Source organism: Urtica dioica, chromosome 9 (genome assembly GCF_054948205.1).
Source record: "Urtica dioica subsp. dioica isolate 48M chromosome 9, U.dioica_male_clone48M_v1_H2, whole genome shotgun sequence".
Lineage (NCBI taxonomy): Eukaryota > Viridiplantae > Streptophyta > Magnoliopsida > Rosales > Urticaceae > Urtica > Urtica dioica.
In genome coordinates, this window is record NC_142764.1 from 10,082,239 (window position 1) to 10,103,718 (window position 21,480).

The window sequence follows — 21,480 nt, forward strand, 5'->3', positions numbered from 1 at the left end:
GGAACAAAGTATGAGGTGATATACATTCCATTTCAGCAATCTTGTACATGAATTTCATATCTATGAGATCTTCACAAAGTTGTTCATGACATCTTCATAACTTAGTACTTCATTAATAGGTCTTTTCTATATCACATAGTGAATCTAGAACTCTGACTTTCTCAAATGAAAGTATGTAAGCTATGAAATGACATGTCTCATTTCAGGATTGAGGTAAGCATGATGCAATTCATATATAGTGACTTTGAGACAGAAGAGGTTAAATGGTTTGTTCTTATACTGTCTCTAGAAGTGCACCGATCAATTCAGTATCTTCAGATTATACCTAGGAAGAACTATAGAGTCTCCAACTCTCTATGTCTCATAATCAGACATTATAGGTTCTCCTAACAATCATACTGAGATCAATAGCCATTTGATCCTTAGATTGTGAATATACTGTTTTAAGCAAACCATGAAGAGTTTGTTCATGCAAATCTATATTTGACTCTTCATTTGTTGTTAGGTTTGTTTAAGGACTAAAGGCTAAGGTTTATCATAAAGCTTCAAACAAATAAGGAAGAATGAATGAAAGTTTCAACTCTTTATTAATTATGCAGCAGTTAGAAGCAAGAGTCTTCGTGAGACTTTATTACATCAAATGTATGTAAGTTATAACTACTACTCTTCTTGTGGGCACCAATGCCAACACTAATTTTATAATCATTCATGTTTATTATCTTCAAGTGGACAATATTCCTAACAACTTATTAAATTAATTAACAAGTATACTAATTCATTATTTACATTCGCATAGGCTGCCTAGTGGTTTGATGCTCGGACCACTCATTGCGTGGGAGAAACTTCATCAAACCGCTGATGGGCACTGGACTACGCCTGCTGATAAAGATTGCCATGTAAGTTTAATTTTTTTTTTTACACTAATGCTTATTCATTTCAATTAATGTATACTGGCCCACATCATAGATCAGCTAGCTGATATACGACGACAAGCTCAGGCGGTAGGGCAATCTCTGAGCAAAGACACTACGGAGGAGGCTGCAATGGCTCAATATATCGCCACGCGACGTGACTGGGCTATAGGGATAGCGCCATTGATCCCATGCTCAAATCTGCTAGAAGCCCAGGCTCAAGACTTTGAGGTTTGATTTTCACTATCAGCTCGAGTCGCAACACCCACGCGAGACGAAGATATGTCAGATATACGGAGATCAGTGAGAGACTTAGTTGGTGCATACGACGCCTTGTCTAGGCATAGTTTCGGAGTGATCGACTCGGAGTTTGCGTCGAGGGTGAGCCAAATTGCGAGTCGCTACGGGTCGCCGTCATCGGGTTCTCCGCGTGCATCCGAGCACACCCCCGATCAGCCACACCGAATCACCCGAGGATACTTCATTTTCATCGACTCAAGTTAATACAGGACGTCATGGACCAAGCCTGATGAGCCCGGATATAGACCACCTGGAAGATGAAGATGTGGAGGAACTCCCAACGTTGATTGCGGTTATTATTAGCATCTTTACTTAGACTTTTTATTATGTTATTCGGAATATTTTATTTTGTCTAAACTTTTGATTAGGCTTACTACTATATATCTTGTTATGAATACAACTTTTAATTTCATGTTTTTGAAAATTAAATTAAATGAAACCTACTCATTTTAATTAGAACAAGAAAATATATTTAAATTTAAAAAAATTATCAAACAACAACATTAAAAGCGACAAATCCACTTCTAATGTTGCTTACAAATATATCCTGTGAAATGGCGAACAAATCTTTAGAAGCGAAAATCCGCTTCTAATGTTGCGACTCTTTCCGTCATTTCGCGGAGGGCATTTAAGCCGCCAAATTTTTGGACTTAGAAGCGATCCCAGAGGCGACAAGTCGCTTATAAAAATGTCGCTTCTAATTTTTAGAAATGACTTTAGAAGCGACTGACCTTTAGAAAGCGGGCTTTTAAAAGCGACTTTGTCGCTTCTAAAGACTTCTAGAGGTTCATAAAAAGCAATTTTTTGGTATTTAGAAGAGACTTTTGTGGCTTCTAAAGGCCATTCTTTAGTAGTGTCACCGCCTGCACTACGTATAATGAGAGCAGAGATCTTGAGAGATCTTGAAGAGGTGATAATATATTGCACTAGCAACAAGAGAGAGATTGAAGAAGTCCCGAAGCTCATGTGCATCTCTAGCAAGTCCTCCCATGCCTCTACCTCGAGTGCAGCGGCCCCACGATTGAAGATGAAGTTAATCAAGAAGAGGTGATTTGTTATAGACTATTTGTTGTTTCAGTTTGTTTCCTTCATCACCGTGAACATCATTATATTACTAATAGACTGTAATATCTAGCCTACTTCGACATTTGCTATTATGTCAAGACTATTTATATTCCTGATTGTATGCTCTTGTTGGTATTTAGTCATTGCAATTTATTTTTGCACCTTGCCTCCCCTTGGTTTTTCTTATGCGTTTGACTTTGTTGAGGCAAATAGGGGAAGATACAGTAACTTTGTCATTTATTTTGACATGTGTGCGTTGACTTGCGTTGTGCTTGTAAAAAATGTATTAATGTTAGGCCATGTGATTTGTAACAATTTCACTTTATGGTTACAACTATGAATACTGGATGACTGGTGAAGATACTAATGAAGATGATGCCATGTGTTTTGCCTACAAAAAGCCGAACATGAGTTTGTTGTTACGTTGATGGGCTCTTTTTGTACTTTGGAAAAACTATTTCCAAGATGTGCTTCATCATATTCTTAACATCTTGGTGTAACATTTGTTATTTGGCAAGATTGCAACAGATCCAATATGATTTTATTTTGCGCAAGTTTGACCTTTTAATTGATACGCTTTCATATTTTTCTACATCGAATCAAATCAAGGCGATCAATATCGAAACCCAAGAATGCGTCAATTTGTATGTTTCGGCTCTTGTAAAAGATATACTTTACCCTTATGAGCCATAATACACAATGAGAATTTTTGTGACAGTATTGAGTGAAAACACCGTTGTTCTTTGTGTGGTTTAAACGCTATCTTGCTATTTTCGGCAGATATTCTTGCGAGTGATGGAGTTGGGTTTGCATTCATGGTATTGTAGATCATGTACAATTTTAAACGTTGATCAAGCACTTGGTGACTTCAGTAGAAGTGAGAGGACTCAGATTCAGGGGGAACCTAAGTCAGAATTCACTAGGGTAATTTTGAAACAAGCGTCTTTAAAATGTGATCATTCAGATTGGATGAGTTTGTATTTATTTTACCATTGATAGTGAGTTCATTTTCACTGATAGTATCGTCCATCTAGACGTAGACACGATTTGCCAAACTGAATTACTAAATTTGTGTCTCTTTATTTATAGACTTAATTGTCTTATCAATCTGGTAAATCACTGATGGTATTATACTTGTTAATAACTTCTTAAGAGACGTCACATGAAACATTAGATGCACTTTTTCAGCTAAGTCTTTTTGGATGACATCACTATCCGATCACATTTCTCTTGGAATTTTTTACCTCATAAAATAGGTAACCAACCAAACTGTTTTTTCTTTTCAAAAGAAACCCAAATTATATATATAGAAGAACCTCCCCTAACGAAAATCATGGGAAGGAAGCAAATAACGATATTGGACAGAAAATGGGGAGAACCAAACCACCGAAACAAACTACGTATACAAAAATTCAACTAAGAGTCCAAATTGAAGATACATATTTACATGATTATTTGCTCGTCCATGATCTTAGTCTCTCCATCTAGCACAAGGTTCTTCTAGTTGGCTTGAATATGGTCCTAGACCAATATGTTGAACTAAAGGTGTCAAACCAGAGAGGAAACTGAGAAACGGCGAACAAAGCGATCGGAACAAAAGCAAACAAAGAGATAAAAAAGGGAACCCATCTCAAGCCACTGTGGCAGGCGATAGCGATGGTGGAGCTGAAAGCGACCATCATGGCTATATTCGAGAAGAAAAGTGCAAAGAGTGCGGTCATGAGCTTTAGAGGTAAGGAGTTGCGAAATTCGTACTCGGTGCAGCGTGAAGTGAGGATGGACAAGAACATCAGCGATGCGACCACAGAGGATAACATGGCCAACCCATCGGACAGCACAAAGACCAGGAACGATGTGTAGTGAAGATCGTTGGGGCGTCCTATGTTGTCGTTGCCTCCTGGTAAGCTGAATGCCGCCGCGTACACGACGGTCGTGATTATTGTTGACACGATCAGACCCGAGCGTGACGTCTCTTTCAACCATTTTTCTCCTTCATTCATCAATGACCTGTGTTTACTGCTGAAAACCTGTGATGGATTCATATTTTTGGTGTTTAATTGCCTTCTGTAGCGTGGTGTCACAATTTTCTCCACCTCCTGTTCATGTCATGTCAATAAATAAAACACAAGTTAGTAATAGAAACACTAAACGAATTTAAAAAAAAAAAAAAAAAACGAAACAAAATTCAAGTACCATATTTGTACATATTGGTCATGGATCCATGGTTTATGTATTCTCTCTTTTTCTACTCGTGTCCCGTATTGTGTTCAAAAGAACTTGAAATTTATTCAACTTTGCATATAATTATTGACTAGAAAACCGCTTTCCAAAAAAGACACCAATATCCTCTACTTTTTATCCACTCTAATTTTTGCCCACATGTTTTATTCAACTTTTTTTAAGTATTGTTTTTCCCGTATTTCATACTATTTTTAGACTTTGAAATTATATGATATTTTCATATATGTCCCTCTAAAATAATATTAGCACACTCCTCCCTCGAAAACTTGAATTTCTTTCATTTACATTGTTTTTTTTTTCATATATGCGGGTTTTGACTTCAATTTTGGCTCCGCTACTGCTTATGACTAACGGTAAACTTACAATGCTTTGATTAGAAGAGTTCATAAATGTGTTACCTCAAACCATAACAATTCTTTCTGCATTTGAAGAGCCGCTCCTGAAACGATTTTGAGCCGATCTGGAGGCGGTAGCTTTGCAGCTAAATGCAATATATTGTTTCCCTTAGTATCGTAAAATCCTGTAATAACCACTCTTTTCGGTCCTATGTCATGAATCATGTTGAAGATATCGGCGTGGCGATACAATACAGCAACATGAATGATTGTCCGGTTTTTTTCATGAACCTTCCACAGTAATTCTGGACAAGACGTCACAAGCACTTTTAAAAACTCGTAGTTTCCCAACTTTGCGGCATCAAATAATAGTTCCGAAGGAGAGCTGATTAGGGCCATAGCTCTCTCATGACCGAGATTTTTCACTTGCTCCCAAAGGTCTCTCACGAGATCAAGCGCGCTAGTTTCCTTCAAGGTTCTTTTGAATTTGAAGTTAAACCCTGGAAAAAAAACAAAAGTGGTTTGAGTGAGAACATATCATACCTGTTTTGATAAAATATTGCATTTAAACATTTGATTTTTTACTCTAAATCACAATCCTCCCCTATTTTTACAATATACTACATAAATAACTAACTAGTTTCACGGTTTGTTTTAAACTTAAACTTTATTTTAAGAATACGACTAAAAAATAAACTTAATGCTTTTTACCTTAAAATTTATTGTATTTTAAAAACGAACTTACATGAGCCTGCAAGTTTGGTCCAGCCTTCGGGTTGTCCATTAGCAAAAGCGGAAGGTGTTTCTGCCAAGTGATGCAACGCTGTCTTGTCTACGTCATCTTTAGCCGTAGCCAATGATGGATTATCATTCAGCATTTTCAGAGCCAAATCTGCAAATTATATCCAACAAACAGTCTTACGTTACCAGGGATATTTCAGGTAATAAAATTAAACAAAAAGAATAATGATAATCGTCGGAATCAGTGGCGTCACCGGTAACGTGACAGTTTTTGAATGATTCTGAAAAAAGTGGGACCACTGCGTGTGTCACACATTAGCTGATGATTATCGGTATTCAAATAAAAAAAAGATTATTTGCCTTGGCTACATATTAGTTTATTATATACTATTGACATGCATGGCTGAAATTACAATCGTCATGCTATTATTGAATATACTCATCGTGATGAAACTCTCACTGAGTAGCTCAATGAGGCGAGTGATGCAAAAGTTTTTAACTAAAAATCAATAATTTTAAATATAAGGCGATTTATTATATTCAGCATCATAGAACCAAATCTGCAAAGTTTGAAACAAACAGTCTTAGCTTACAGTATTTCCAGTAAATCTGAACAACAAAAATAAAACCATTGTGCAACAAGAGAAGTGACTGAAACCTATTTCACCTTTAAATTAGTTAATTGTACACTAATTTTCAATTTTTTGGCTGGAATTTCACACTATTTACATGCATGGTTAGAAATGATATCGTTTCATTATATGCTCATAAAATCCATCATTATCTTAAAGACCAATTGAAAAATATGCTTATCACTCTCAGTGAGTTAAGTCACCGGATCCTTAACATAGCATAATAAATTTTCATAGCTAAGGTTTATCTAAAATTAATAAAACAGCTCAAGCTATTTACAAAATTCGAAATTACCAGTTCTTACAAAATATTTACCCGTCTATAAATTTAGACACGTGATAAATATTTATCTACCCCTATATATTATTGAGTTATGTGCATGGCCATGGTTATATATTTATATCTTTAGTGTCTATTTTTTTATACCGTGTAAAAGATTAGCTTAATTAACACTTCGACTATTGGTTTGATCAATTAGTTAAAAAAAATAGCTATTCTGTCTAATTTATCCAATAGTTCAAAAAAAAAAAAAAAAATAGAAGACACATACCATAAATACCATTGTCGATGCAAGTGAAAAAGATGCCTATTTGGTCTATGTCTTCAAGACACTCTTTAGTTTTGCCATACAGAAAGTGAGTCATGTCTGGCCTCGCAAACAAAGCAGCCGTGTAGAGTGGCGTGACTTCACTGTCGCTGCGGATCGAAACCAGGTTCGGATTTTTGTTAATCAATATATCAGCAATCTCGATGGGTGCGGTCGCGGCAGCGTGGCACAATGCGGTGTTACCCTTGTCATCTTGGAGTTCGAGCTCTTCAATGCTCAACAAGTTGACTAGCTTGTCGACGAATTCCACGTTCTTGGTCCCGGCTGCCAGGTGGAGGACATTTTGGCCTCCGGTTGAGATCGAGGAGGTCAGAGTTCTTCGGTCCTTCTCTATAATCCTTATAGTGGTTCCCCAGTCACCATCTATTGCAGCAGTTTGGAGTGGGACACACAATTCCCTCACAGCCTCTGAAAAATTAATATGATTACTGGTTCTATAAATACAACACTAGATTTCAAGGCCTGTCATATTATGCTAGCTAATTAGTTTTGTGAAACATAAAGTAATTTAAGTTCGGGACTTTGTCACTCAAATATTCAATGATATATGAAATATTTTGCTTAGAAAATACATTTGGCTTTTAAATAAACTTTTATTACAAATAAAAACTCAAATTTATAAGATATTAAACTAAATTAAACAATCGATTAAAAAATTAATATAATACTAAAAAGACACATTTTTATACTAAAATAAGTAATACAAACACAATAAATGAAATAATGGAAGTATTTTTTTTTTTTTTTTTGGTTTCATAGTTATAACGCAATATAGAAACTTTATGTTTGCATATATAATTGTCAACGCTTGGTTAATTGTAATTAACTAGCCATTAATTCTATTTTCATTTCAACAATTAATTGATAATAAGTCGCCCAAATAATTCCCGGTTATTGACAATTAATGGATGGGAGTTATTTGAAAAAAAAAAAAAAAAGTCAATTAATTATTGTTAATAAAATCACTGGTTAACACTATAATCAACCATACATTAGATATTTAACAAACAATAAGTTTGATGTGGATTAATTGCTTATAATTTTTTTCGGAAAGGGTATTTACTAAACCAATAAGTTCAAAATTATAATGCTGAAAAAAAGGTAAGGGGACTAAATTAGCACAATCGTTCAGGAGCTATTTGTGCCAAAAACACTTGATTTCAAACCAAGTTTGCCAAGCTTTATCTTAAGGCACTTGCAAAACAAGGCAGTAAATAGCCAATAAATAAAGAGAGAGAGAGAGAGAGAGAGAGAGAGAGAGAGAGAGAGAATCCATCTTACTTCTGTCCTCTAATAGCTCACGCGAAGGCAAACGTTGAAGTAAACCGACGTTATTAATTTGGATTGCTACTTCACGTGAGTTCGAAATGTTAGCTGTAGCAACACTTTTTGTCCCTTGCTCATCTATTATTCGTATCACTGTACTTGAACTGTTGCACATCGCTATTCCTTCCATGTTCTACTCTCAAAAAACACCTTAGACGAATAAAATGAAGGAGGAGTTAAGAGGATCTCGTCAAGTAAAAGAGATCGCTAACAAAATTATGAGTATGATTTGTGCACGCTTATTATGTTTTAAAATATAATACTAAATTATTGTAATTTAATTATATGTTCAAGTTTCTCTTCTAGATATATTGTGTGCATATATGCACATTGTCGGAGTATAGAAAAATGCAACTCTTTGAGTTTAGCATAGAGTATATAACACTTTGTTCTTGTTCTGGGTAACAAAAAGAATTATATACATATACAGCGTTGAATGAATGCTTAATAAAACCATCAATAATAGATATAGAAACTTACTAATAATAAATAAAAATATGAGAATTTAATAACTATTATAACATGTCATTTCAAGATCTATTCAAGAGTTGCCACTGGTTTTGTCCCTGTGCGTGGGTGTGTGTGTTGCTAGGCGAGTGGAGGCTTTTCTAAAGGTTAATTTTATGCGTATAGTAGTTTAAATGAGGAGTGTAATCGGATTGGGTTTAGTCGGTTTTTTCATGTTCTACCAATCCGAACCGCTAAACTTAATTTTTTAATTTTAAAATCCAAACCAACCCGATTGAAAGGAAAACCAAACCAAATCAACCCGAAAATAATCGGGTTGGTTTGGGTTTGTTTTTTCGGATTATAGTGGTCGACAAATGACTTTATAACTCGAATGAAAATCATATACGTATATTATATCTAGAACGTTTTGTCAAATAAAATTAAAATTTTACTTATCTTTAAAAAAAATTATGTATTAAAATAAAAATTACGCATATTTTTAATTACCAAGTTTTCATGTAGTCGTAAATAATAAAGTACAATATTGAATATTTTTTTATTGAAGTATAATATTATTAAAAAAATAATAGTTTTTTTTTAACAATAGTACACATAAAATATTTGCAATCTTACGAAAATTAAATAATTATCACTATAGGGTTGGTTTGGTTCAACCCAATCTCACGACTATAAAAACCAAATCAACCCGAAACAATTGCGGTTTTAGGTTGGTTACAACCCAAACTTCATCGGGTTTTAATGGGGCAGTTTAAAAAAGAGTGTGGTTTGGATTGGATGATCGGGTTGTTCGGTTTGGCGGTTTTGATGAACACCCCTAGTTTAAATATTGGGATCTATAATTAAACATTGAATCGAAAATGAATAAGGAAAACTTAATTATAATTTCATAACTAATTTTCCTATAATTATTGATTTTATTTTTACATTTATTAATTTTTATAGTTGACATATAACATGTAATTTTATTGATTTATTATATTTTTAATATTATTATTTAGTGAAATAAAAACAAATATTTGTACATGCAAACTAAAAATAAGATCCTATGGTCTCCCTTATTTTTTATTTATTTATTTATTTTTTGATGTCCCGGGAGGGAAATGCAATGGGAACAATCTTATGACAGAATTTTTGGTTTCGTTGACGTCCAACTTTAGCTAATGGTGCTTCTCTATTTGCAATTAACAATGGTGTGGTCATTTTGACAGCTCAAAAGGGTCAAAATATTTTAACCGGTTAATTTCTACACTTTTTATTCAAAAATTGTTTTTAATTTCCTAGGTTGACTAGTTTTTTTTGTTATTAAATATTTAAACGTTTATTAGTGAGAAAAAAAAGCGGTTAATCCGATTAAGGTAAACCGTTTTAGCGTTAATATATATCCACCTTCATCAATTAATATCATTCAATAAATATAGAATTCTAGTCAAAAAGAAAAATTATTGTTATATTGGTCAAACAAACCAGACGTATCATGATCTTGTGTAAATATGAGCACACAATTTTTTTTTTTTTTAATAATTATGAATTTTAAAAGATGATGTTGAAAATTCCGCAGCAAAAAGCATCTCTTAAGCATAACAGTGTCAGTGATACGGTCAAAATCATTAACTAAGTAGAAGAAAGAAATCATTAACAACATCTGTGAATTTGAATAAAAGTCAAACAACATATTTATTTAGAAGAAGTAGAACAAGTTTATTAATAAAAGGGCAAACGACTGGTTATTACATGCAAAAATTGAGGATCTTGATATAAAAATGTTTTGTACATAGCTGAGAGCTTAAGAATACAGTTTTGAAAAAAAAAAAAAAATTCATGAATAATTATTTTATTAAAATACAGCGTAAAGTTCAGTGGTACGCATGTGAAGTTTAGACTGAATTTTCATTTTATCAGACTGACGGAGAGATATAGAGCCTTCGCCACTGGGGCTCATGTTATATTAATATGTAAACAGGAAAAATCAAAATTTCTAATTATACTTCCGTATGAAGTTATGCTTACCCGTTAACACGAAAATATATTAAAATAAAGCATACAGAGCGACTTTACCAGATTATATTGCTGAGAAATTTCTGCCGTAAACTGGCTAAAAGACTCAACGATCAGTTTGCAGAAACTAGATTTCTTGTTGACCATTTATACTGTTTGACTCTCTTTCAGTGTTGAATAAGCTCTTTGCACAGGTATTTGATGGAGATGAACAATTAAAGTAAACACGTTGTGGAATTAGCTATAGTGGTTGACGAAGACCAAAAAATGTCACCATTTATAATTTAATTTATGTGTATGGTCATGGATATTAATGATACAAATTCGTTTCTGGTCCTACCTTACCTTAAAATAATGCGAGTACTAAATTTGATTGGCCACGAGAAAACGACATCTTACCTCATTGCCATTTTTTCCACAAAACCATAATAACTTCTGTTTTCTTCTCTTCTCGACCATATTATTTGTAGCTTTATCTTTTTTCTCCTTACAGATTTCTCAATCTTAATAAAGACAAGGATGGTGGTTAAAAATCTATTTGTATTCTAAATAGGGGTATTTCGTTAGTATTTCCAAGACTTGTCAAACTTTATATAGAAGGAAGTACTCTAGAATAAATAGATACGCTCGGATTAGAGTTGGAATTTCAGCACGAAAAACAATAACTAATTATGAAACTTATAAGGATTGAATTCAATATCGTGGAAGAAAGACAATTAACTAAATTTGAAACTAAAAGAAGCTCCATGATAGCATGTAGTTCAACGAGAAAGCTATACGTATCCGAAACAAATTTCAGTAAAGAGGTAAATATAAATGACAAAAATGACAAAATGAGCGCAAATATATGGAATAAATACATAAGACCAGACAAGTGAGAAAGCATCTGACAAAAGTAAAATTAAAAAAAAAATAAAAAAGAAGGAAAAAGCTTATAAGGGTGACCCGCGTGGTTATTCAACAGTTGAAATTCAACTACATATCTTGTAGATATTCTATAATGTGTCGCTAGAGAGTGTCATAGTGTCTCACATGTGTATCCGTATTCTAAGGATGGAATAGCTTTTGTGTGGCCAAAATATTTGGGGGAATTAAGATTCCAAAAGAAAAGTCGTCAAGCATATATATTATTAAAATAGATGTGGAAAAAAATGTTGATTCGATTATTTTGGCCTACGATCGAAATTTCTCAGTTGGTGATAGAGTCACTTTTCACACCACTACCCCTACTCCATATTGTCTCGACTCCCTCCTTTAGAATACACCACAAGTTTTGTGTTAAATATCCATAATCTTTAAGATACCGATAAATAAATAATAATAAAAAAAAGGTCAAGTGGCTATCTAACCATATGAAAAGAGGGGTTGTTTGGTAGTTAACTCAAAAAGTTGTTGTTTTCTATTTTCTAATTTTTGTAGTTGTACTGAAAAATTATTTTGCAGTTGTTTTCAAAAAACTGTTTGGTACAGTTTTCATTTTTGGTTTTGAGAAATTGAAAAAACTGAAAAAAATGTTTGGTACAGTTTTCATTTTTGTTTTTGAAAAAATAAAAAGAGAAGATGAGGAGAAGGAGGAGAGAAGAGAAGCAATTTTTTTTCCAAAAACACATTTTATTTGTTTTCAGTTTTATTTACTCTTTTACAAAACAACTTCAAAATTTTTTGAAATTTTTTTCCAAAAACTTAAACCAAACATAACTTTCACTTTTTGTTTTCAATTTTTTCCACTCAAAAACTGTTTTTGAGATGAATAACAAACATGGCAATTTTGAATTAGTCAACGTTTCGTTAATTTTTTGTAAATAGCCACATAAATCTATTTACGTTATAAAAATAACAAAAAGTGCAGAGTAAATTTTTAGTAAATATGGTTATTTACGAAATATTTCCAACAGTTTTTGGCTATTTACGAAAAATTTACAAAACGTTGGCTAAAACACAAACACTTATATTTATGTGGCTTATATCGCTAAATGTTTGTAAAAAAAATTCAAACAAACCTCGTTAAAATCTGTCCACTCCCTAAAGACGTGTCACGCAAAAAATAGCAAACCCAATACTTCTCATTGAACCGGCTTCCGCCGCAATAGTGTTTCGTACAAGAGGCGAAACTTAAAAAAAAAATCAGAAGTTCAAGATTGCAATGGTCATTTACTTACATATGGACCGCTTCATTTGAATTCATCCTCTAATCCACCCAAACCGATAAAATCGAAACGGTTTGGTAAATTAGCAACAGACGAAAAAAGAGGCAAGAGCCCACAAATCGGGCAGCGACACTTCAACTTTAGTGGTTCTGATGTAGCAGAGAATACAAATATAGACCGATCGGATAGTCGAACTTGATCCTTAATTCTCATACGAATACCCGATCGAAGAACCTTCCTTCGCTTATCGACTCACGCGCGCACAAATTCTAGACTCGGAGCATCCAATCACTGTTGATTCACGCACGAATGCCCGACTTTTCAGGCATCAACTCGGAGCTCGCTTACGACGCTCGAATTTGGGGAAAATTCTCAAGTTTCTATTTTTTTAATTCATCAACACATTTCCAGTACAAAACATGCTCTCAAGATTTATAGTGCATAATCAGACCTTTCATAACCAAAAATTGAGGAAATTAAACAGAAAATTAAAACTACTTAACACGCATCAATGCACCGAATAATAAACCAATAAAATTGAAAACTACATATGACGGGCATAACAGAAAACGGCCATTTTGAGAGCCTAACGTCAGAATTAGGCTTAAATCACACGATCCAGTGCATAGCACTAGCCCTTTTTATTTTTCCGTTTTCAAAAAAAAAAAAAAAAAAAAAACACTACTTTTGGGTCCATTTCTGTTACTTCAATCCCAAGTTTCCAAGAACTGTAATCTAGTTTTCCATGCATCATTCTCTGCGTGTTTGACAGAATTTGTCCTCGAATTCGATGCATCTTGAAGTGATGCGAAAGGAGGATAATCTTATTGGAAAACTCTGGGTAACGAAACTCAACCTACATTGAAATAAATTTTGGTGAATCAAGCGCGTATCAGACACGAACAATCGTTCTGATACTACTCATTGGAGATGATTCTACCATATAACCATATTAATGCGGAAAAATAATTAATTACGCTGATCATAAGCTAATTAAATTATGGTTATAATTAACAAGATCTAGTTATGTTTAATTAATTTAATTCACGAGAGCATATTTATCAAGCAACCGATTTGAGCGAAAAACGAATACTTACATTGATTTTCGGTTCAGCTACAGAACGCTCCTAAACCAATCGTGTACTCCTTGCGTCGTCTTGATGAAGGACTCGAGGATGACACCTTAGTCTTCCGAAACGTAATCTCCGAGACGAATAAGAAAGATGAGTGGGCACAGTCTTTATCTCACTAGATCACGAAACTAGGTGTTTCGAGATCTCTCTCTTATTTTACTAAGAATGGAAACGAATTTCCGAGGGGAGGGAGAGGCAGAAGTGCACGGCCAAGGTAGGCTAGAGTGCACGAAATTTTTCTCAAAAATTGTTTATTTTTGTCTTCTCATGAACCCCTATTTATAGTAGTAAAAGGAGATATTCATGGAATCTTCCAGAATATTTTATTTCCTTTTATTGTGTTCACACTAATGGATTAAATCTAGGCCATTGGATCTCAACAAGTGAATCATACTTTTTCTCTCATCCATCAGATCAATATCTATGGGATATTATTCTCTATTTAAATAGAGAATATTTTATTTAGTGAGAGAATAAAGGAGAATATATTATTTCCCTTTAAATATATTCTACTAAATACTTTCCTTTAAATAAGGAGAAAATATAGGACAATATCTTATATTATTCTCTCTCCTTTATTTAAACAGTTAAAGAGAAAAAATTGGTAAATACCAATTTTGAAATTTTGGAACTTGATGGCACACGGCCAAGGAGATTTGCGCAAACCCTAGTGCCAAAACACCTAATTCGACTTTTCATGTGTGCAAGGTCCAATTGCTTAAAACCCAATTAATCATTTATGTACTTGGTCCAACAATAAACAAATAATTAATAATTGTTTATTTACTTGATCAAACAATAAATAAACAATTCTACCATAAATATTTATTTAATTCTGCGAATACCCGTTTTCCAGAATTAATGTTGTCAATCACAATTACAGCAAGTGAGATTAATAATGATAAACATTATTATACGAAAGTTCTTATCTGCCTTTATCAGAGCCGAATCGGGGAGTATGGACCTAGTAATAGACGCTTAACAAATCCGATGAAAAAGACGAAATAGTCTTTTCTCTTTTTCCATCGATTCGTTTAATCTTGGTCAAATACTCCACTGTGTAAGCCAAGACTGAACTCTCCTTTATACTAGAATTATATTTACTCATTGTGACGAGTGTCCACTGATATAGTCAGTTCGTGATCAAGATCCTCCAGGTTCAACCCGTGTCAAGAGAAGTCAATTTTTCTGTTATACTTCTCTTGATACATATCAGCCCTAAGCATTGTTGCTTCCCCAGCGAAAGATTCTTTCGAACGTTACTTACTTCGAAAGTGCTAGCAATCTATCGGTTCTGGAATCAACCATTAGGTGAGTGAACATTAACCTTCTTTCAGGAAGGCTGGATTCCGTATCTGTAAATCACTTCCCACTCGAATCATGCTCTGAGAGACTCCCAAGACATAAGCTGTGATTAGCATGGATAGCCTTTTAGCGAATGAGTCAAAGAGCTCAGTAACATGACCCAATGTCCATGATCACTTCAGGATTCAGATCAAGTCTCACTGTGACCATCATAGCGGCCTCGGTTAGTGTGTCGTAACGGTCCTTAAACGACACATCTACAACCAAGACCTATCCAAGTCGTACACTTACCACAAGTGTAGAATGCTCCCACATAGTGATCAGCCTTCACCTATGTGTTCCACATATATGACTTTAGATATAGCTTTCCACGCGTATATCAGTCATCGACCTCGTTTTAGCTCACCGCCCTAACTCAGGTGCCCAGCACGTGACTCAGTTTAATACGGAGGCTATGGAAGATAGTTGTTATTGATTCTAATTGTTTAGAAATCAACCCACTAATCATATAATGCTAATAAAGTAATCTTATTATCGAATTTAGTAATCGTTTATTCATTATCTTCAAGTGGGCAATATTCCCAACAATCCCCACTTTGACTAGAGAAGATAAGTTTCCTTCAGCCAATTTAATTCTTTGCCATCATTGTAGGCGGTTTAGACTTTGACCCAGGATTGAGATTCCCATCATATGGATTCCCACTTTTATCTATACTCTATCATTTATGTCGATATGACATATGTCCCATTTTCATATTATTCTAGTTCATGCATTTTTGCAAGTGATCTTTGACTTACCATTTAAGGTCAAGTCAAATTGTTCATAGTAAATAAATTTACTTTAGAACAAATTAACACTTCGCATACCTTTAGATTATACACCAGACTTTATATCTAAAGATAACAAGTCTACCTATCAAGGTGTACATCCCTTTGGTGCCAAAACAAGTTGCACCATTGCACGGTTTGATCTCATCACCACTTACTATAGTGTGATTTATTGAACGTGTTTAAATAAGAATTTATTGACCTATTTCCATTACTTGGTTATTTATAGTTCATCCTTGTTTGTCGTGTTCATATTCAATATATACACATGACTTTAAGGATCTATTATATTTAAATAAGTAAGTATCTCACTATTTCCAGAAATTACAGTGTTTACAACACATGTAGTTATTCTCGGAAATACGACATTGTCTAAGGTCTAATTATTAGTCCCTTTTTAAAGACAATGTCAATAGCCTCAACTTTGAGCTCATACCTTATATCAATAAGTATGTTTGAGACATAATGGAACGAGCATGTCGTTTCTAAATTTAATTTTAGAAACAGTTAGCTCAGTCAATTTACTTGTGTCATAATGAGGTCTAGAACTATAATAGTAATGACTTTATTTATGACACTTGTTTAGGAGCTACACTTATCGGTCATTCTCAAAATATTGATTATAACAAACATCCATGTACAATCATGATTAGTTTGTTAAGTACTTAGGATCTACCTTTCATATTTCAAAAGGTTTAGTAGTATAACTACTTCGATCCACGTCTTTATGTTATTGGAACTTCATCCTCAAAGGACTGTTCATCTTCAATTTTGAAGATCCCAAATGAAGTGGTTTGTGGTATCAGAAAGAAGAGTATCATTGATGATAGTGTCTCTCCTTCAGGGCTCAATCTCTTACCTTTTAGCTTATTAAAGCTTAAACCATTTCATTAATCCTTTTATAGATCTCTCTATTCCTTTAAGCTAATAGCTTAACAGGTAGATCTATTAAATATGGGCTAATAACTTTCAGACAAGTTAGTTTGATCGAGAGTGATATCTCAAGATCATGTCTTTCCATTTAAGGAAAGTTTATTGTTGATGAGAGTGACAAGGATCCATTCTAGGATGCTCCCACTAGGTTATTGATTTTAACGACAAGATAATTCAAAATATCCTTCCTTTCAATTCATTGATTTATGTGGTAAGGTAATCATTGATTACTCTTCCACTTTAATTATTGAATAATAGCATATACATTCCGGTTAAGGATGCCATCTTCAATGATGGGTTTAATCCTATGAAGGATGTTGCTATTTATTGAACAACAAGTGGCTAGATTTCATTAAAGAAAGCTCCAACTCTTTTATTGAACAATAGTGACTAGAATCAAATTAAGGATGCTCCCACTCAATAATATTGGTTATTTAGTGGCTAGGTTCCATTTATGGATGCTCCCACTATGTCAATGAATAAGAGTAGCTAGGTTCCAACTAAGGATGCTCCTACTCGATTATTGAATTTTAGAGTGGCTAGGTTCCAATTAAGGATGCTCCCACTCAATCAATAAATCTAGAGTGGCTAGGTTCCATTCAAGGATGCTCCCACTCAATTAATACGAATATTAGTGACTAGGTTCCAATTAAGGAAGCTCCCACTAATTTACTTCATCATCAACACTAACTTTTAGTTGTGTCTCCTTTATTACTTATTATTCGCACAAGTCATTGTTGTTGGAATTTATCTAGGGTTTAAGAAAAAGTTTAACGCTTCGCAAAGCGGCGGAATTTTAAAAATTTTCTTTTCAAGTAAAAATAGTTTTTTACTAACCTAGACAAAGAGCAAGTACATATAAATAAAAACTATTATGAGCTAAGAAGTTTACTAACCTTTCTTGAAGCTTGAACTTTGAGAAGCTTTTGGAAAGTTTGCAACGCTCGTCTCCCCTCGCAGCAAGTCTCTCTTTCTTTCCTTGGCACCTCGAGCAACCACGAAAGTTTCTATCACTAAATCACTCGAAATAAAAGGAATCAGTGAGTGGGCACTTTTAAACACTACGACTTAAGAACGAGTCTTGAAGTCGCAGAGCTAAACACTAGGTCAAATGAGGACCTAGGTGCCAAAACAAAGAAATCGAAAATGAAGAGAGAGAGAGAGAGAGAGAGAGGAGAACGGCCAAGGTTCTAGAGAGAAAGTCTCTCAAATCTCTAAAACTTGGAATGAATTGAAATGTGAAGAAAAGGGGCTCCTATTTATAGGAGAGGTCTCACCTTCAATAAGGTAGTTTCCTCTTCTATAGAATATCACATATTCATGAGCCAATTTCCCCTTTTTTCTCTTGAGACACTCGGCCAACATAGGCTTCATTAAGCCTTGGATTTGTTTCATTTTCTGTTCCTTGCCTTGCCTTGTCTCTCTCTTGGCCGAATCCCTTATGCATCCATATGCAAATTTGTTTCCTCTTTTTCTTTTGGCAAGTATCTTGATACATTTATGAACAAAATAATCTCTCTTATTTCTCTATAGGGTAGACGCCCAAACTCATTCTAGAAGGAGCTTCTAGAAGCTTCTTCATTTGTTCATGACAACATGAGAAATGCCCATCAAGAATTTTCAATAAAATTCTTATGAAATGAAATTAATTCACAAGGCCCAATGATCAAGTCATGGCCGAGTGACATTAAGTCATCAAATGAACTTGTCAAAAAATTTATTGACATTCATTTCATCCTTTGTCTCAAAAGATAAATATACCCTTTTGACTATTTTCGTTCTTGTTTTAACTTAGCTTCCAGTTTAACTATTCCTATTCGATGTGATTCGTGACAGTGACCTCATGGATCCAAATGAACAAAGCTTGAGCCAAATACTTGGACTCAAAAGTTCACAAACCTTTTCCAAGTTTAGCTTAATGTCAACTGACTCCACTAAAGAGTTGACACTGAAAATCTCTCGGTTCAAATGAATTTATTTTCTACTCAAGAATTCAACCTAATTATGATGAGGGGATCCACTGAATATTATCTATGTTTACCCTTCATGAATGTCATCAGCTAGTCGGGATTTACTAAATTACCATTTTACCCTTCTAGCTGTTATTTCCTCAACTCCTTTGTCGCTTGTGAATAAGTTAGAAACAATGTATTGACGAGGAGCTAACAAGTCACATTGTTTCATCCAAAAGAGTCAGGACTCAATTTGGACACTGGCCAGTTCATTTATTCACACTCCAAGGAACAAAGCATGAGGTGACATACATTGCATTTCAGCAATCTTGTACATGAATTCCATATCTATGAGAACTTCACAAAGTTACTCATGACATTCTCACAACTTAGTACTTCACCAATAGGCCCTGTTCGGAATCACATAGTGAGTCCGAACTCTGACTTTCTCAAATGAGAATACGTAAGCTGTGAAATGGCATGTCTCATTTCAGGATTAAGGTAAGCATGATGCAATTCATACATAGTGACTTCGAGACATAAGACGTTAAATGGTTTGTTCTTATCTTGTCTCTAGAAGTGCACTGGTCAATTCAGTACCTTCTGAAGATACCTAGAAGAACTATAGAGTCTCCAACTCTCAATGCCTCATAACCAGACATCATAGATTCTTCTAACAATCATACTGAGGTCAATAGTCCTTTGACCCTTAGATTGCGAATATATCGTTTTAAGCAAACTACGAAGAGTTCGTTCATGCAAATCTACATTTGTCTCTTCGTAAGTTGTTAAGTATGTTTATGGACTAAAGACTAATGTTTTATCATAAAGCTTCAGATAAGGAAGATTGAATGAACGTTTCAACTATTTATTAATGAATAAGCAATTACAAGCAAGAGTCTTCATGAGACTTTATTACAACAAATGTAGAATATAAAGATTACAACTCTTCTTGTGGGCACCATTGACAACAAACTCCCACTTGACTCAAAGAAGATGTGTGTAGTCTTTCATGCCTAATCCCTCTCGATGTTGGTCGAAGACCTTGTTCGCTAGGGCCTTTGTGAATGGATCTGCTAGGTTGTCCACCGTTGAGATCTTCTTCACTTCCACGTCTCCGCGCTGCACGATCTCTCGAATCAAATGGTATTTCCTCTCAATATGCTTAGAGCGCTTATGGCTTCGAGGTTCCTTCGAGTTAGCGACAGCCCCACTATTATCACAATAAAGAGTCATGGGCTCGTCGACGTTTGGAACAACTTCCAAATACTTAAGGAATTTTCTAAGCCATACAGCCTCTTTGGATGCTTCATAAGCAGCCACATATTCTGCTTCCATTGTGGAGTCAGCAATGCAAGATTGCTTAATACTGCTCCACACAGCAGCTACACCATTAAGGATGAACACAGATCCTGAAGTGGATTTCCTGGAATCCTTATCCGCTTGAAAATCGGAGTCGGTATATCCCGTCATAGTCAGGTCAGTACCTGAGTATGTAAGCATCAAGTTCCTAGTTCTTCGAAGATACTTAAGAACATGCTTAACAGCAATCCAGTGCTCGGGTCCAGGGTTGGATTGGAAACGGCTAACTACGCCAACGGCGAAACAGATGTCAGGTCTTGTGCAAAGCATAGCAGAGGCGTAAGGAATTTTCCTCATGTCTTCAATCTCTTGTGCAGTCTTGGGAGACTGGTCCTTAGAGAGTGAAACTCCATGCCTAAAGGGTGTTTGACCCTTTTGGAGTCTTGCATCGAGAAACGATCCATTACCTTATCAATATAAGATGCTTGAGAGAGCGACAGGGTCCGGTTTTTACTATCTCGAAAGATTTGGATCCCCAGAATGTACGCGGCTTCTCCTAGATCCTTCATATCGAATTGCTTTGCCAGCCAGACCTTAACCTCAGATAACTTACCCACGTCATTACCAATGAGTAGTATATCATCGACATATAATACTAGAAACACAACTTTGCCTTCGTGTATTTACTTGTAAACACAAGGCTCATCTATTGACTGTTCAAAGCCGAAGCTTTTCACAGTGTCATCGAATATGATATTCCATGACCTAGATGCTTGCTTTAATCCATAAATGGACTTAAGCAACTCACAAACCTTGGTCTTTTGACCTTCTTCCACGAAACCGTCTGGTTGAGCCATGTAAATGCGCTCGTCAAGATTGCCATTCAGAAAGGCTGTCTTGACATCCATTTGCCAGATCTCATAGTCGAGAGCTGCAGCTATGGATATGCGGATGGATTTAAGCATCGCGACTGGCGAGAAGGTTTCTTCATAGTCAATCCCTTCTTGTTGGGTATAACCCTTTGCCACGAATCGTGCTTTGAACGTCTCGACGTTCCCATCAGGACCTTTTTTCTTCTTGTATATCCACTTACACCCTACGGGTTTAATCCCTTCAGGAAGGTCTACAAGTTTCCAGACTTTGTTGACATACATCGAGTGCATTTCAACTTTCATGGCGTCAAGCCAAAGGTTTGATTCAGAACAAGCCATCGCTTGGCTATAGGAAACAGGATCATCCATGTCAGAGACGGCTA

General features: G+C 35.0%; 1 protein-coding gene across 1 annotated transcript; it reads right to left on the minus strand.

The window, feature by feature from the left end:
* Positions 1–3,650: 3,650 nt before the first annotated feature.
* LOC149384863 (uncharacterized) lies at positions 3,651–10,887 on the minus strand. Its single transcript, XM_089625880.1, has 6 exons — positions 10,686–10,887; positions 8,115–8,309; positions 6,777–7,241; positions 5,598–5,744; positions 4,916–5,352; positions 3,651–4,372 (listed from the first exon to the last, which is right to left on the minus strand). The coding sequence occupies exons 2-6, from the start codon at positions 8,287–8,289 to the stop codon at positions 3,761–3,763; spliced, it is 1,836 nt and encodes a 611-aa protein (XP_089482006.1). The 5' UTR covers positions 8,290–8,309; positions 10,686–10,887; the 3' UTR covers positions 3,651–3,760.
* Positions 10,888–21,480: the final 10,593 nt, after the last annotated feature.

Excerpts from the sequence above, each read along its gene's own strand:
- LOC149384863 (XM_089625880.1), bottom strand. The coding sequence starts at position 8,289 with ATGGAAGGAATAGCGATGTGCAACAGTTCAAGTACAGTGATACGAATA. Across the intron at positions 5,353-5,597 it reads GACCAAACTTGCAGGCTCAT|GGTTTAACTTCAAATTCAAA; the intron begins GTAAGTTCGTTT and ends TTTTTTTTCCAG. Across the intron at positions 4,373-4,915 it reads AAGAATTGTTATGGTTTGAG|GAGGTGGAGAAAATTGTGAC; the intron begins GTAACACATTTA and ends TGACATGAACAG.